This window comes from Alligator mississippiensis, chromosome 4, assembly GCF_030867095.1.
Source record: "Alligator mississippiensis isolate rAllMis1 chromosome 4, rAllMis1, whole genome shotgun sequence".
Taxonomy (NCBI): domain Eukaryota; kingdom Metazoa; phylum Chordata; order Crocodylia; family Alligatoridae; genus Alligator; species Alligator mississippiensis.
Window position 1 is genome coordinate 165639851 of NC_081827.1, and position 16115 is coordinate 165655965.

A 16115-nucleotide genomic window follows, 5' to 3' on the forward strand; every position below is an offset into this window, starting at 1 on the left:
ATAGATATTAGGGTTCTTTCTGATTGGCGGACAGGGGAACCCTACAAACCAGAAATCCAGTCTTCTTTACACGTCATCAAATGGCAAAATACAAGTGCATGCCTATCTTATAAACAGCATTTCAGATCATCTTTAACTCTAATGTGAGGTCTAAAGGGAAAGCAGCTGTGGCATAAACACTGAATATGCAGCACTCCCTAGATCTCCACAAACTCCTGCATTTTAAAGCCAGGAGACGCCATCACAATGATCTAAACTGATCTCCTGTATGAAACAGCCCATTGGATTGTCCTGAATAATTCTTTTGTGAACTAGAGCAGATGCTAATAATGGAGACTACGCTACAACCCTTGGAAAGTTGTTCCCCTGGTTAGTTACCTCCGAACACTAGATCTAGATTAAACAGCACAGATTTTTGTCTAGCTTCCAGTCAGTGGATTTTATTAGACTTTTGTTCAATAGAAGAATCCATTGTCAGAGCTTTGTTTGCTATGTAGGTACTTCCAGAATGAGATGGTCACCCTTTAAGTCTTTCTTTGATCAAATATGAAGATCCCAGCCTCTTGCTCAACTTGCTAGGCAAGTTTTCCAACCCTTTAATCATCTTGTAGCTCTTCTCTGAACCCTCAAATTATCAATCTTTTTGGAGAGTGGTCTCAATGCCTTACTCAATCATTAAAACATAAAGCTGAAAGAGCGCTTGGGAGTCATCTAGTCCAACCCCTTGCTGAAAGCAGGACCACCCTCTCTTTCATAGATGATAGGGTCGGAAGGGACCTCAACAGATCAAGTCCAACCCCAGCTTACACTTGTCTTAAACAATCCTAGACAAGTGTTTATTTAACTTGCTCTTAAAAAATTCCAAGACTGGAGACATCACAGCCTCCCTAGGGGCTTGTTCCAAGTTGCTAGCCTCATAATGAAAAAGTTCTTCCTGATGTCCAAACTAATTTTCCCGTACTGCAATTTATAACTATTTCTCCTTGTCCTATCCCCACAGCCACAAGGAATAGTTTAAACCCATCCTCTTTATAACCACCTTTCAGCCATAGCCATAGAGGTCATTTAATCTCTATGGATTGTATTAAAGGATTCCAGAACTGTTCACTTCTACAGTTCAGATTAGTTCAATCTGGCTCAGGATGAAGGAAGACTTGTCCTAAATCATTGCTGCTTACCTCCCACCTCTTACTGAAGTTGCTTTCTTCAATACTGCGTGAAAACAGCAGTGCCTATAGACTAGAATGGGTTTTTCCTGATCTACTGAGATCAGGAGGCAAGGAAGAGTTCTTTATCAACACAGAGGTCTAGAACTGAACAGGCCAAAGAGTCAACTGCCTTAACTTTAAAGTAGGTTTAAGGCAGTCGTGGGGCATAACTACAGGATGGTTTGCACTGTGGCTGCAAGTCCTATGACCAGAAACCTGATTCCTATGGCTATCTTACACTATCATAAAACACTCTTAATAAAGGAACCTTTGCTTAACAAATGCAAAACACCAAGGGTGGATCCTAACCAGCACAGAGTCACAATATCTCAGTGCTAAAATTTTGCCTACCTTAAAATTGTCATATTCCTAAAAGAACATTGCAGACTTTCTCTGCATTCTGTCTGTAGGCAATTTAGATCTATTCATGAGGATTCACTTTGATAGAACTATTAAAATCTCCTTATATACTCTCCTTAGTAACTCTGATTTAGGATGTGTCTCAAAATCTTGTATGCGCACACAAATGGAGAGGAAGTGCCATGATTGTTCATGCTCTGTGCAAAGCAGACATGGCCTCTTGAAATAAATTATGTGCAAGATCCAAACAAAATAAAATGCACCAAACCCTTCACAAAGGGAATAGACCCTGCTTGAATAAGATATTGCTTAGGTATTTCAACTTTATGTTTCCTTACCTTGTCCTAAGCAACCTGCTTCTCTGCATTTATACCTAGAGCCTCAAATCACAACACTGGATGGGAAGAGTCATTCTGGAATATCTTTTCTCCTAAGTCCAGTAGCATCCTCTTCAACTATGATCTAGCCAATTTTCAAAGCTGGAACCTACGCTATCTACTCAGTTAAAACTTCCATTGAAACCCATTGAAATACTATTTGAATATAGGAGCACAAGATCAGGCCTGTAGTTCCTAATTTTGCTGCTGATTTTCAGGACAACAGAATACCAATGGCTGGGCTTGGCTGGACAAGAATAAGGCTTTAATAACTTTTAAAAACCTTTTCAGCTACCACCACCAAACCAAACACACTCAAGTGCAGGAACTTTCCTCATGGCATTCCACCAAAACTCTTATGTCTTTAGCACCTGCCAGCCTACTAATTTGGCAGGGGCCTAAGTCAAGGTGTGGGTCTCATCTGAAGTGAAGGATGGCACTAGATGTAACCAAAGGGAACAAGTAAGCATATACTGCTGGGAAGTCGTGCAAGAATAGATAGCTTGCAGACACAGCTCACCTCCCAATGGTTTAGAGCTCAGCAGGTTTTCTACAATAGCCAGAAGTTTCTCAGAAATGGGGAAACAAAGGAGTCTTGAATCAGACAATAAGGCATTGGTCTCTAGTGGTCTGATGGAGGGCAGGCTAATCGATCTACAAAATAACCTTTCTAGTTCTTCCCAGTAAGCTAGATTGCTATGGCTCCCTTGTGAAAACACTCATGTCCTATATTATTTAAGAAGGCCTCTTGCTTTATTAATCTACTAATCTACGCTTGTGCAATATTTTTGGCCAGAGAAGACAAAGTAAGCTCTCAACTTTTAGATGCCAAAGGGCCTATGCTATATCCAGAAAGCTATCCATGCACAGTGGGCAGTCTTCCAGATGATGACATGGCAACTGCAATGGGTTCTGGGTATTAAGAATTAAATTTTCCATTTTTATTTGAAACCATATACATATTAGTGACCCAGTTCAACAAAACAGACTCTTCCACTAAGCCTACTCACAAACCCAGCTGCTGCCATAAAATTAAATATCAGAGATGTGCAGAGTAGTAATCTTAAGGAAGTCCAACAACTTCCCTTTTCTCCAAAAAGGAAATCAGGGGCACTCTAGTTAGAGGACATCCTCCAAAACCATCTTGTGCAGCTTTCTCAACATGTAGAATATAAGTCTAGTGGAGGGAAACCTGGGCATCAAATTGATACCAGGTCACCTCAGCCTACAGGCCAAGCAAGGGAGGTTCTGAAAATGGTTTACCTTGCTGGGCTGATATTTCTATAAGCTATCCAGCAGCCTCTGACAGATGCACCAAGCTATGCTATGACACCTAGACACCATGAACAAGGAACAGAAAGGAAGGGCAGTGTCACCTGGAAGCTTCTCTTGGGGAGTTAAATAACATTGTTTAATCCCCTCACCAAATCTTTATATTTAATCTGGTTTCTGCAAACCCCCAAGCTCTGAAGATGCAACAGCAAAATCAAGGCTGCTAAAGAAGATCTCAGGCAGAACTAGTGCTTCAATTCCTTTGGTTCTCTGGAAACCGCCCTGGTTCTGTCTGCGCTGAAATCAAACTGCATCTCTTAACACCAAGGAAGGATTTCATAAAAAGGGCCTAGTTGTAGGTTAGGAATTGCTTTAAAGGCTCTCATCTTCAGCCCTTTCAAGGAAGAACAAGGGGGCAAGATCGTGCTGGCAAGGGGCCACTTTTGAACATTTAAAAGTCTCCCAGCTGCTTCAATTTGCTAGCACCCTGAGCAAACATACACACAGTTGAAGCTTCCTCATGCCCCTGGATCAACAGCAGAAGGGTAAGTTAGTCAATACAGCCGACTGCACACTTCATCTGCTTTGCTAATATATCACCGGCAGTGTTAACATTTTGCCGTTGACAACCTCAAACATACAGCTAAGCAAGAAACCCTAAACTTGCCTCTCTCTACCACATGCCATCTGCATACAGATACATATTAAGAGTTGCGGGCAAGGATGCAAAACCAATGTTAGGAGAGCAAACAGCACATAGGATGAAGCCATTTTCTCTAGAAGAAAGGCCAGCAGGACCTAGATCTACAGAAATGTTCTGATGAAACATCACTATTTCAGCCTTTACCAGGAAGGAGAATGCATGTTTGCAGGATATCCATCCAGCAAGACAAGTGAGTGGATGCACGTCCAGGAGGAAGAGGGAACAAGCACTTGGATAGTTAGATATTATGAGCACATAGTAATGTAGCCCACACCTTGCATGCCACCCAATGTTGCCAGACAGGAGTCATACCTGGAGTACACTCCCCAGTGTTCCTGCTAATAGGAAAGGCCCCTGGCCAAGCACAGATTGTCTGTGGACATCATCAAGTACTCAGGAGGGTGGTTTGACAGGAAGTTTTTCCTACCCTGATGGAATGATCAAGCATTAGAATTCTGACAAATGTGAGCACTAGAGAGGGCCTTCCCCATTGTTCAGCTTCTGGCATTAGTGCAGCTATGACTGCCTTACAGGCTTTAGAAGCCATGTTAGTTCATGTGTAACGTGATCTTTTCTATTGGTACGCAGCATTCCTGCCACAAACTTCCACAAGGGAGCCCTACCAACCAGGTCTGGGCAAGTCCTACTTGGGGTTTGACTCCTGTTGTGACTGTTGCCATGCACCAGTACCATACATCCTTTTTGCAGGCAGCATGGATACTGGAAACAGAGTTATTGCTGCCCTCCAAAGTGTGACATGTAAATGGACTAAGTTCCAACAGGAGAGAGGTGGGGCAGAACACCAGCTAAGACGCACCAACACTACCAAAAGGTGCAAGTCTCCTTATGTTGGACAAAAGGTAGATTTACCTCTAAAGGCTCCATGGAGTATTGATCTCTTAGGAAAAATAATGAACTGCTTAATGGATGGTCCTGAATGGGAGCCCAGTGCTATGGAAAAATAAATCTAGGACTCAAGTAGGAAGTTACCTAACACCCACAACTAGAAGAGTAAGAAACAGGCTTGTCTCCTGGCCCCTAAATTAACCTTCTATCCTTAATCATGGCAACTCCAACTCCTTTGCACTCAATTCTCAATTGTTCTTTGCTATGCTTGGGATTCAGTTCCACTTTCTTCTACCTCCTTGCTTCCACTCTAGTCCCATGAGACTCAGCTCATCTTTCACCTCCACTCTTTTCCCCCATAGATTCTTGAGGTACTCTCTCTTTACATCTCCAGATCTTGCCTGCAGCAGTACTAGCCCATGCTTTTCTTCCTCTTCCCCATTATGTCTTGCTGTTGCCACAATCTTTTCTTGATATTCCAGCCAGCCACATCTCCACATGTTCTGGAAACCTTGCAATTGTTTCAGCTCCTCTTTAGGTTTGAAACGTTCTACAGCCATTATCTCCTCCTTCCTAGGGTCAGCTGTAACCTGGCTCCAAGTAGCTATCAGTGTCATCTCCCCTGCTGAGTCGCATCTTCTTTAAAAGTAAGACCTGCTCTGCAATGTAAGTCAGCAACTAAGGCTGCTAAACCTGCTCACCCACTAGCTTTCAGATTAGCTAGTTCCAACTGTTCATGCACCTCTCAGCCCACAGACTCTATTGCTATTTAGCTTGTTGTACTAGGGTGGGTGGGTACTTCTCAATGCATCCAGTGACCATTCCTTCTCCATCTCATCACTTGCTTCACACTATTTCCTTCCTGCCATTCATTTCATTCCAATTAGTTCATTCCAAATTCCCTCTTTCTCTGTTTCAAGCTCTGGCTGGCAAAAAATATCACCCTAATTAAGACATCCCAACCCTGCCAAAGGCTGTCTAAAAGCCACCACAGCCCCAATATATTCAGCACTACAAAACCGTGCTACTTTTAAAACACATCAATGCCACACAAGGCAATTCAGGGAAGAGTGAAGTCTGATATACTATCAGCACTCTGGTCCTGCCTCAACTGAAAAGTATCCTCTCTGAAATCTGGGACTAACACGTGGACACTAATATCATCACAAAACAAGCTCAGAGACAGGGGCTGTGTTTTGGTGCTATGGCAAATTCCATTGACCCAAATAAACCAGCATTGAGACGACCCACTTACCGGTACATCTGGCCATGCAGTATCAAGCTACAGTTGGAAGGGGGAAAATGGTGAGTGAGGTATCAAGGGGGACAAGGAAATAACTCTTAAAGGGTGGGGGGAGGGAGGTACCATGTGAGCTGTGAAAGACTATAGAGAAGAACATAATAATACAATGCAATGGAGCAAAAGGCAATACAGTAACAGGAAATATTTAATTTTCCAATCTCCACTTTCCATTTTTATAAACTGAAAAGAAAAAAAATTTAATATATTACAAAATATCTGTACAGAGACAAAGGTACAACCAAAAAAGGCGCGCTCAGTCTCAAAAATGAAACTTGGGAGAGGTACAATAAAGATGTTTTATCAGACACTTCTCTGTTGGGGAACACAGTGGCTACAGGTTTTGGACATTGGCATTTAAACCCAAAGATATTCCATATTAAGGAAAAAAAGAAAGAGGGGTGTACTGCCATCTGATGAACTTTCTAACTGGCACCACCAGCTGTTTTAATTTGTTTAATACATGCAATTGGTTTTCCTGTATAAATTCTTTAGTCTTCTTTATACAGAGTCCCTTCACATAAATTTAGATATTGATAATGAAAGAGAGAAAAAAAGTGAATGGCTTACATGACTCCCCACCCCCAGGATCAGGAATACAAGGTAAAGATATGTGCCCTTGAACTCAAGTGGGTGTGCCCTGTCCACCTACTGCTCCCACCATCAGAAGTAAAGCCATATTTTCTCCTCTGTGCGAGTCGCATCTTTGAATAGGATTATTGTCTTCATGGTACAATTTGAAAAAAAAAAATTTTTTGGATGGAGCTTGGTCAATTCCAAGAAATTTAATTCTGCCAAAAAGTTTCCCTACCATGTCTAAAAGGAAAAAATGCAAACAAACAAATAACCCAGATGCACATAAATAAATAGCATGTCTTCCTCAATAATGTCAAGGTATTTAAAAAGCATGACTTCGTGCCTATTGAAGTAGGCAGGCAGGTTCCATTGATTGGAAGCAGCACTGGATGATGTCTAAAAAAAGTGAAGTGTGTGTGTACAGGAATCCTGAACCTAAAAATAATGATCTTGTTTTTTTTAAGTATCTTAAGTTGCATACCCAAAAGGGGACCAAAAATTCATCTTGCAATCATCACTCCTTTTGAGATCCACAGCACAGTTGAGGGCATCCTGCATAAAGTTACTGACTGCTGAAACATATTTGTAGATAACCTATAATTATAGCAGGTTGTTTGGAACGAAGATATAGACAGTGTCAATGACTACTCATTCACTTTGGTGAGGAAATCTGGCAGGACAAAAGTTCTCTATTCACTGAGGGGCAGGTGGGAGGGAACAGCACCAATTATTTTCAGAATTTGGAGACAAGTTCCACTACAATAGCAAGGAAAGATCATGCCGTCAATCCTGTCAGCTGCTCCACATACAGAGGCTACAGTCTACTGGGAAGGTGAAGGGGTCTGGTCACACAGAGAACTCTCCAAGACAGAAGCTCAGTACCCCATGAGTAGTTGAGAAAAGCACATAGATGAGGAACACTGGAGGGGGATTTCAAACAGATGAACGTTCCTTAAAATGTTTCTGGTAAAGCTGACAAATCCATGGATGAAACTGATAAAGTAGTAAGGAAAAAAAAAAAAAAAAAAAAAGAGACATCCGTTTCCTGTAGAGATTCAGTGCTGTAACTATTTCCCCAAATAAATTAGACAGGCTAGGGAGGAAAAGCCAGAGCACCTGAAAACATACCAGAACAGCTGGCAGCTGAACATTCACAAGGAAAAAATATGAATATATTTAAAGTGTCTAGAGGTTACCACTTTTTTTTTTTTTTTAAGCGCAGTCTGTATGTTCTTACAGTACTGGGGTTTGCACATTAGGCATGAACTGGCAACTGGGGGGGAGGAAAAAAAACCCTAAAACTTACACTTGGAATTTTGCAAACTGTGTTACAAGTTTTTGCTGAATCAACAACATAACATTTTGCTTTTTTTTTTTATTCATACATGGGGCTCATTATTACAGGCATTCTCCTCATCCCTCCCTCCTTCCTCTGCAAAGTTATTCCTTACACAGTTGCTTGGCTCTGTTTAAGGCAGATTTTTCCCCCTCCAAGTAATGATGGATCACCTTCAAGGATGTGGGGGTTTTTTAAGATATAAAAAGAAAAGAAAATCCTAAATTTCTTTTGCAATAAGGTCTCACAGCTTCATGAATTCCAATCCATTTTATACTTCAAACACTGTCATTTTTAAAATGAAAAGTAGTGATGTGTCGTGTCTTCTATTGGAAAGGCCCACTTGAAAAAGCCCATAAATACATAGGTTTTATTCATTTTTTTCCTGTTTAAATTTCACTGAAATGGACAACATTGCAATGTTCTGCAAGAGGAGAAAATTCATTGTAAATACTTCCTTGACAAGAAAAATATATTTGTGAATAGAAATTATACATTAACGCCAGTTAACCCTTGAAGTACTGAAATGCTGCCAGCCCAATTTAAAATGCTGTCAGGCAGACATCAGCTCCAAGACTATGACTGACGTTTACATAAGACACTTCCGGATGGTAAAGTTTCCCCACTAGAACAAAAAAAAGCCAACCCTTTTTTTCCTTAAAACTTAAAAAATGTTTTGGAGTTGAAGATTTACAAAGATATATATTTTAAGTTAGGAGTTCTCTTCGGCTCTTGAACTTCTAAAAAGACCAGTCCCATTGTAAATGTATGGCAGACGAAAAATATATAAAACCCAAAGAGACCCTTCACAAAAGCCAACACACTAAGGCTACGATCAAAATATAAGTGATCTAGCGTCTGGGAACCAACAAGATTGGGCTCACAGCATCCCAAACATGTAACCTGGAGAGAAGGTTTGACTTGGGAAAGAAAAGAGGAGAAAGGGGTGTCCAGCTGCTTAGCGGAAAGAAGATGCTTAATAAAAAATTCTTAACACAAGCCAGTGCCATTTCCTGGTTCTCCAAATTCAGTACAGGCGATCTAGGCGCCATTCTAGCAACAGATTTTTGTTTTTGTTTGTTTTTTTAAAAAGGGATTGAAAAAAAAGAAACAAAACAAGTAATTACCTTGGGAAACTGACCCTCTCCGAGTCCTACCTGAACACTAGGATGGTTCTCTCTTTCTGAGAAACACTGGTGCCAGGCTAGTAAAACATTTTTATTCCTTCCAAATATTTTCCCTCTTTTTTTAAATATTTTTTTACCATCTACCAGATAGGGCAGAAAACTCCGGTTTTTGTCACTAACTGAGTCTGAGAGGTTTCACTAGCAAGACACCCAAGTTGGGATTCTACAGTATCTTGTAGGGTACCTGCTAGCAGCCTAGCGAGCAAGGAATACAACATAGAGCTTTGCAGTAGCTGAAATGCAGATGATACCTTGCTCTGGAAAAAATCATTTCGCTAAAGGTTGAGAGGCAAGGGAGGGAAAGAGATCAGCACACAACTCAAGTCTGTTAATAAGGAACACCTCTCCCCCTTCCCCCTCTTGGAGGCACTCTACTAGGCCCACGGTAGGCCTTCCCATAAGAAGCAGCCTGGGTGGGGGCACCCCAGTTGTGACCTGTTCCTGCCCCACTGGAACCAGCAGTCCCTGATCCCAGCTCGCTGTAGTTTTGAATTTTGGCCTCTGGGTGTACCAGTGTGTTGTTGCTCCCCTCGGCTTTTACAAAGGACTGCCCAGAGTGTAATGCTCCAGGGACTCTGGCAAAGCGGAGGTCCTGGTCCCCTGGAAACTGGACAGATCCTGTGCCCTGGTAATTGCTTGACTCCCCAAGGTGGCTCACAGAGCCCAAAAAGGTCCTGCTTTTCCCCAGAGTCTGGGCTGAGGATTCTGTTAAAGTTTGGCCAGAATTCCGCTCATCAGCACCAAATCCCCCCTCAGGCCCCTCAGTATTGTAAGTCCTGGATGAGTGCGATCTGGCGTAATCCGCAGATCTCAAGGCTTGGTGTTCATGCGTCTGGTGGCTTGGTGGCTCCGCCTCTTGCTGAGAAAAAAGCTGCAGCAGAGCAGCCGTCACGGCTGGGTTCAGCTCCTGTGCAGCACTGGAGATATCTCCTTCAGACAGAGGAGGTGGTGGCGGTGGTGGTCCAGGGGGCTCTGGGGGTCTCTTCTCTGGTGGGAGAATGCGAGGAGGACATGCTGTGGAAGGGTTACTTCTTTTAAACACTATCTTAAATCATGTGAACAGATTTTATATATTTATATATATAAAATTTACACATTTACACAAAACAAACAGCCTACCAATGGAGACAGCCTGCTCTCTGGGAAGGACAGAGAAAGAAGTGAAGGTTTTAGAGCTGGCAAATTGTTGAAAGATAAATGCACATGTTCATTAATATTTTCCCTGTGTTTTCCCCTTCCCCCACACTCCTGGTTAGTCAACAACAGCTGTCCTAACACATGGGTATCTGTGAAGAAAACTCCTGCTCTTAGTTCAAAGGCTAATGCAGAGAGGGAGAGGGAGACAGATGTGGAACCACATGACAGAATATGTTCCTTGAAAGCAGTGCCTCCTGCTGCAGAGGGACACTGTGCCTTAATACTCTATTAATACGCTCACTGGCAGCTGTGTGACACAAGGCTATCTCTGTGAGATCTTACTGATGAAGCACAGGCCCAATGTGTTTACATACTGTGGAAAAAAAATTAAGAACAAATTTTGATTGCAATCAAAGCTAGAAAATAAAAGGAAATGGGGATAATCATTCCCTTTTGCTATTTAGGAATTTAATATACATGTGCACATTGAATAGTTTAAAAAAAAAAAATCTTAGTTTAAAATATTTTCATGCAGATGCAATTTGCAGATTTTTCTTTGTTGATTTGCAATCAGCTTCTCCCCACATCTTTTTTGATCAGACTTCAATAAGGACATTGTTCTCATAAGGAGAAATCTTCTGGAAACAAAACTCTCACATCATGCACCTTCAACATCACAACTCTGCCACTGGCATCTACGTGTTGCTGCTACTAAGCTGGTAAAAGAAATAAAGCATTCTGCTCATGTGCATCACAAAAAAAACAAAAAACTGTAGGGTCCCAGCCTGCCCCCAACAAGCACAGTCATGATCAGGAAAGTGATTCATATTAAAAGCAGCTTCCTCCTGGATGTCTCCATTTCTCTGGGTATCTTCATGTCACTTGTGCTGAATTTACTAACAAAACCAATTCTGGCTCTTGCTAGGCCCTGGTGAATGAACTCAGCCACAAAAGTATCATTCAATCTGGTCTCCTTCAAAGTGACTGGCTGAGCTGCAATTAGAGTTGTTAACGTTTGCAAAACTGGTTATTAGGAAAGTCACCTTTTGATGTGAAAACTGCTCAAGTTGAATGAACATACAGCATCCCTCCCCATCTCCGCCCCTCCAAATATTTAAATGCATTTTTCTGTTTATTGGCTACACTTTATCTGAGGATGTTCCTCATAATTTCAAGAAGCAGTTGATTTGGGTGACTGTCTCATTTTCATAGTTAACAGCAATGTAAAATGTTGCTGTTCATTTGAACCTGTCGTCCAGTAACCTAGGGGTAAAAAGCATCATCGCAACTGGCTTTGATGGTTGATACACTTAGTGTGAAAGCTCTTCCTGAAAAGCAGCATCTTCAGCAGTGTTGCAGAAAGGGATTGTGTATAAAAGCCAAAATAAGTTCTTTGAAAAGATTAATGTAATGCATGTGCAGGAGGCACTTCTATCATCTGGTGATACTTTCGCCTTGTGTTCCTAATAGAGCTCTATTGACAGCAATAGAAGATACAGAGACATTGACACTCACCTCTGGAAAGGAAATCCAGGATTCCATTGGCACAAGCCAGCTCTTTTAAACAAACCTCTCTTCTGGTCTCTCAGAACTGGCCACGTAGCTCAATTTTAAAAGTTAGTTGAATTTTAGGACTCATGAAAATCAGCTCTAGCTAAAACCAGGCATAGGAAAGCCAGATGTGCAAGCTTCTTCAATACTGAACTGTCACTTCACCTCACTTGCAGCACTCTCTCCTAAGCCAGCCCCTATATATTTGAAAAAAAATCTTTTCACACAACTTTTTTTGGGCAAGAAAGACAATAGGGATGTTCAATGAATTAGAAAGAAGTGGCAACTGTGAGTCTCTGAAGTCCTGTGCAAAAAGACCTTACCCTGTATGTGTGCGCACACAGTGTGAAAAACCAATACTGGCCAATGATACCAAGCTAAAACTCCGTCACCAGGAATGTACCCGCTGGGTTTCTTTCAGTATTTACAAAAGGCCCCTTTCTTTCAGAATTCCATTTGCCCATTCAAGCAAAGGGCTTTATATGTTCTTGAGAGGTGAAGCAAGCTGGTAAATTTCTGAAATGTGTTAGACTGACTGGCTACCCAGAAAGTTTTAAACACTTGCCTAACTGCTGAGTTTTATTTGAGGTTCAGTTACTCCCAGTCACTGCTGAACATGGAGCGAGTGAGCAAGACTCTCTCAGAGAGGCCTTATGTACAATACCTGGCCACAGCTGATGTACCTTGGCACCCAGCTCCTCCCTAAAACACCTTCATACAACACCCTTCTTATGGTGTTCAAGAGGGCTGGCCCCCTCAAGGTCATGGATACATTAGATGCATTTTTATGGAAGGCTTTCATTCCTCAAAAGGATGACTGGTACCTGAGACCCACAAGCAATGGTCAGGATTATTTACCTGTGCTTTCCTCCTGATGCACTGTAGGGGTTTTCCTTGGCCCCCGTTGCTCACTGCTTTTTTCCCCATTGCTTTCCTCCAGGTTGTTATCAGTCTCTTGGGTCTTCATGAGCTGACTCAGTAGAACGGCCAGCACGTTCTGCACATCTCCCTGAGTGCTAGCTGGTTCTGGAGTTGCCTGCTCCTCTGGCGGCTGGACTTCAGCAGGTGGCTCTTCTAAAGCTTCCTCCATGGCCACTTTCTGAGAGTCCTGCTGCTGAGCTGTGGCTTCTGTCAAAGCATTGATGGACTGGTTGAGAGCTTCCAGCTGCTGCTGCATCTCTGGGTTAGAGTGTACATTCAACAGCTGGGCCATCTGTGAGACGCTGAGATCGGTCTGGCTCTGCAGTAAGTTCAGTAAAACAGCCAGTTCACTTTGATTCAGTTGCTGTGTGATTTCTCCAAAACCTGCAGAAAACACAAGTGTCACAGAAAGAAGCTCACAAGAGGCTAGCACCTGTATGAATTTATCATGGACAGAAACCCCTCCTTCAAGCCTTAAAAAGCAAAGATTTTTTTTATTTTTAGGAAGGGAATTCAATATTCAAGTTTGCTTGCATAGCTGCTAATGGTTTCAGTTTGGGCACTCACTCAGTTACTCCTGTCTGAATGATACTGCCATTCCCCTGCCATACCTCTGTCTGAATGATACTGTGGGCTGTTAACATATTATATTCACCTAGCACTTTCCGACCCAAGAGGATCCTCAGAGTGATCTGCAAACCAGAATACTTCCTCCAGCACTAAAAAGTTCTCCCTGAGAGGTGGAGCATAACTGAGTAGGAAGTACAAAAATCTACACGCCCAATTAAAACAACAGGAGAAATCTGGATGAGGAGAACATAATTCCTCAGACTAGGAGCTGGTTAAGCTGTCAGATATATTCATCAAAACAAGGTCCATCTCAGATACAAGTCATCTGAAACATGATACCCAGCAATAGCACAGAGCATTAAACTGGAGTACAGCATCAGCACCAAGGAAAAGAGCATCTCTTCTTCTTGAACCCCCAAAATTAACGGTTATATAACTGGACTATTTTTTTAGGAGTAAAATGAGCAACTTTTTTTTTCTCTTTTTTTGCAGTGTTATTTGTTTTCAAGTTTCCAGAAGCTTACAATACTCCCAACTCTACCCCACCTCTTCCTGGTTACACAAGTGGTAAGCTGTAACTTTTGACTGCACTGACTTTGTTACCCAAATACCACTCCTTTTGCCCACCTGTCACATTCCATTCAACATACAGATAGCAAGTTATCTGAGGCCAGAACTGCCTTCTATATTATTGTATTTACTTACTTAAGATGAGCCCTCCCACACTCAACCTGGAGAAAAAAAGCTCCTCATCTTAGATTTGAATACGAGGGGAAGCAGCAGCTTCAACTCCAACCCCCAAGGCTGAGGGCAGAGCTGGAGCCACAGCTGTTGTTCCTAAGCTTCTTGCAGCCACTGCTCCCCCCCACACCTTCCACTCACAGCTCCAATTGGAACACAACACTGGTCAGAAGTAGGGAGCATGGAACACATGCCTCTGTCCCCAGCCCAGCCACCACAGTGGCAGCAGCAGCTCTGGCCCCATCTCCAGGGCTGAAGCTGAGGCTGCCACAGTAGCTGTTGCATGGCTGGGGCAGGCCTGGAGGAAGCATGTGCTCTGTACTCCCTGTCCCTGGCCAAAATGGGGCCCCAGCTAGAGCTGCCAGAGGAAAGTAAGCAGTCGGCAGGGTGGGGTGAGGGAATGGTGGCACAGAGCAGGCAGGTGGGAAGGGGGGCACAGGCATCATGAAGAAGGGTAGGTATTAGGACATGCTGGGTTTGCAGGTGCCAAGGGGAGGAAAAGGGCAGATGGCAAGGAGTAGGTGGTCAGGTCAGTTGACTCCTCTCCATCTGTCCCACCGCCATTTGCCCCCCTGCAGCAGTTGGGGGGGGGAGGGGAGGCAGGAATTAAGATGACCCTCCAAAAATCAGAGATTCTAGACATGGAAAATTATAACAAATTTATAAGTTTTCCAAGTCTAGAATTTAACATGGAGTGTGTGCGTGGGGGGGGGGGGGGGGGGTGTCCATCTTAAATTCACAGTCATCTTGGATTTGGGTAGATACAGTAACTGTCTGTGCAGCACCCAGCATAACAGTCTTGACTCAGCCGGAGTTCCTAGGTACTTCCACACTGTAAATATCATACTGGTTTATTGTACATCTTTATATTTCTAGGGATCAATATGATTTCTTTGCACCTGCTTAACCTCTAGGTATCAGCAAGAGCAGCACAGCTTTGAGAAGAGTGTATAGTCCTGCAGTTTCAAATCTTTACTCTAGTGAGTAATAGGCAATTTGGCCCCAAATGTCTACAATATAGTCACACCTCCAAAAATTCTAGTCAAAACACACAATTTGATCAAAAGAGTTGGAATAAAATTCTTGTCTTCTAGCCCATCCCCTTGCCAGTTTAAGATTCCTCCATCTCATCTCCCCCCCACCCAAGTACTTTGCAACTTGATGGTTTCCCACAGGTGTTGATCACCGCACGTAAGTATATATGAAGAGGTCAGGTATGTAACGTAATATACTAATAGCTTGTACTCTGACTATCCATTCAAACTGGATGTCATCAAAGATCAACAAGAAACCCCTGCACTTCACAAAGTTTCCACAGGGAACTAACCACTAGAGAAGCAATGTTCTGGAACTGCCTTCCAATGCAAGTAATGAATGCAAAAGAATTAATTGCATTTAAAATGGACCAAGATATGTTTATGCCCAGGTTCATCTGATGTGTTGCCTGCAACAGGGACTGGACCTGAAAGCTTAGGAGGGCCCTTACAGTCCTGTGAAAACACTAGAGCCCACACTGACCTACTGCATCTCCAACACTGGGCTCGGTCTTGAGTGGGGCAGGTGGTGGATGCACTGGGCTGCTGTTGTTCTTGACAGTGTCTGTGCTCGTTACAGAGGTAGTTTCTTTCCGAGAAACTTTAGACAATGGCGGCTCTTCTATTGCAACTCCACTCTGCCGCTGCCGTCGCCGCTTTTTGCTCCACAGCTCATGGCAATCCTGCCAGTGAGGGAGGCTAGAAAGAAACAACAGGTTTTAGCGGAGAAAAAAAAAAAAAAAAAAGAGGGGGGGAGGAATTCCAGGAATCCGATTCAAACCTTCATGTTACTGCCAAATCACCTGTACTCCAGAAAAAGACAACACTGAGAAATTGATCCTCTGGGCAATACTGCAAGAACGTATCCTCTTGAAACTAGTAAGGCAGCATTTTTGCATATGAATCACTTCAATTAAGGGATTTTAAATAAAAAAAAGAGCTAAATTAACTTTGATGCATATTGCTTTCAGGTAGGGATCCACATAGGGGTAACTG

General features: G+C 42.7%; 1 protein-coding gene across 5 annotated transcripts in view; it reads right to left on the bottom strand.

Annotated features, from left to right (window-relative positions):
* CDK12 (cyclin dependent kinase 12) overlaps positions 1-16115 on the bottom strand; it is a 98412-nt gene that overhangs the window by 51859 nt on the left and 30438 nt on the right. For 2 of the 5 annotated variants that reach the window (XM_019482541.2, XM_006274975.4), the window contains 3 exons: positions 15604-15818; positions 12712-13158; positions 6197-10179 (listed from right to left, as the gene is read on the bottom strand). In XM_019482541.2, coding sequence (XP_019338086.1) covers positions 9494-10179; positions 12712-13158; positions 15604-15818 — 1348 coding nt within the window. In that variant the 3' untranslated portion in view covers positions 6197-9493. Of the gene's footprint in view, positions 1-6196; positions 10180-10221; positions 12051-12711; positions 13159-15603; positions 15819-16115 lie in introns of those variants that run through there. The other 3 variants (XM_014603621.3, XM_019482542.2, XR_001372919.3) reach the window with 3 other exon arrangements.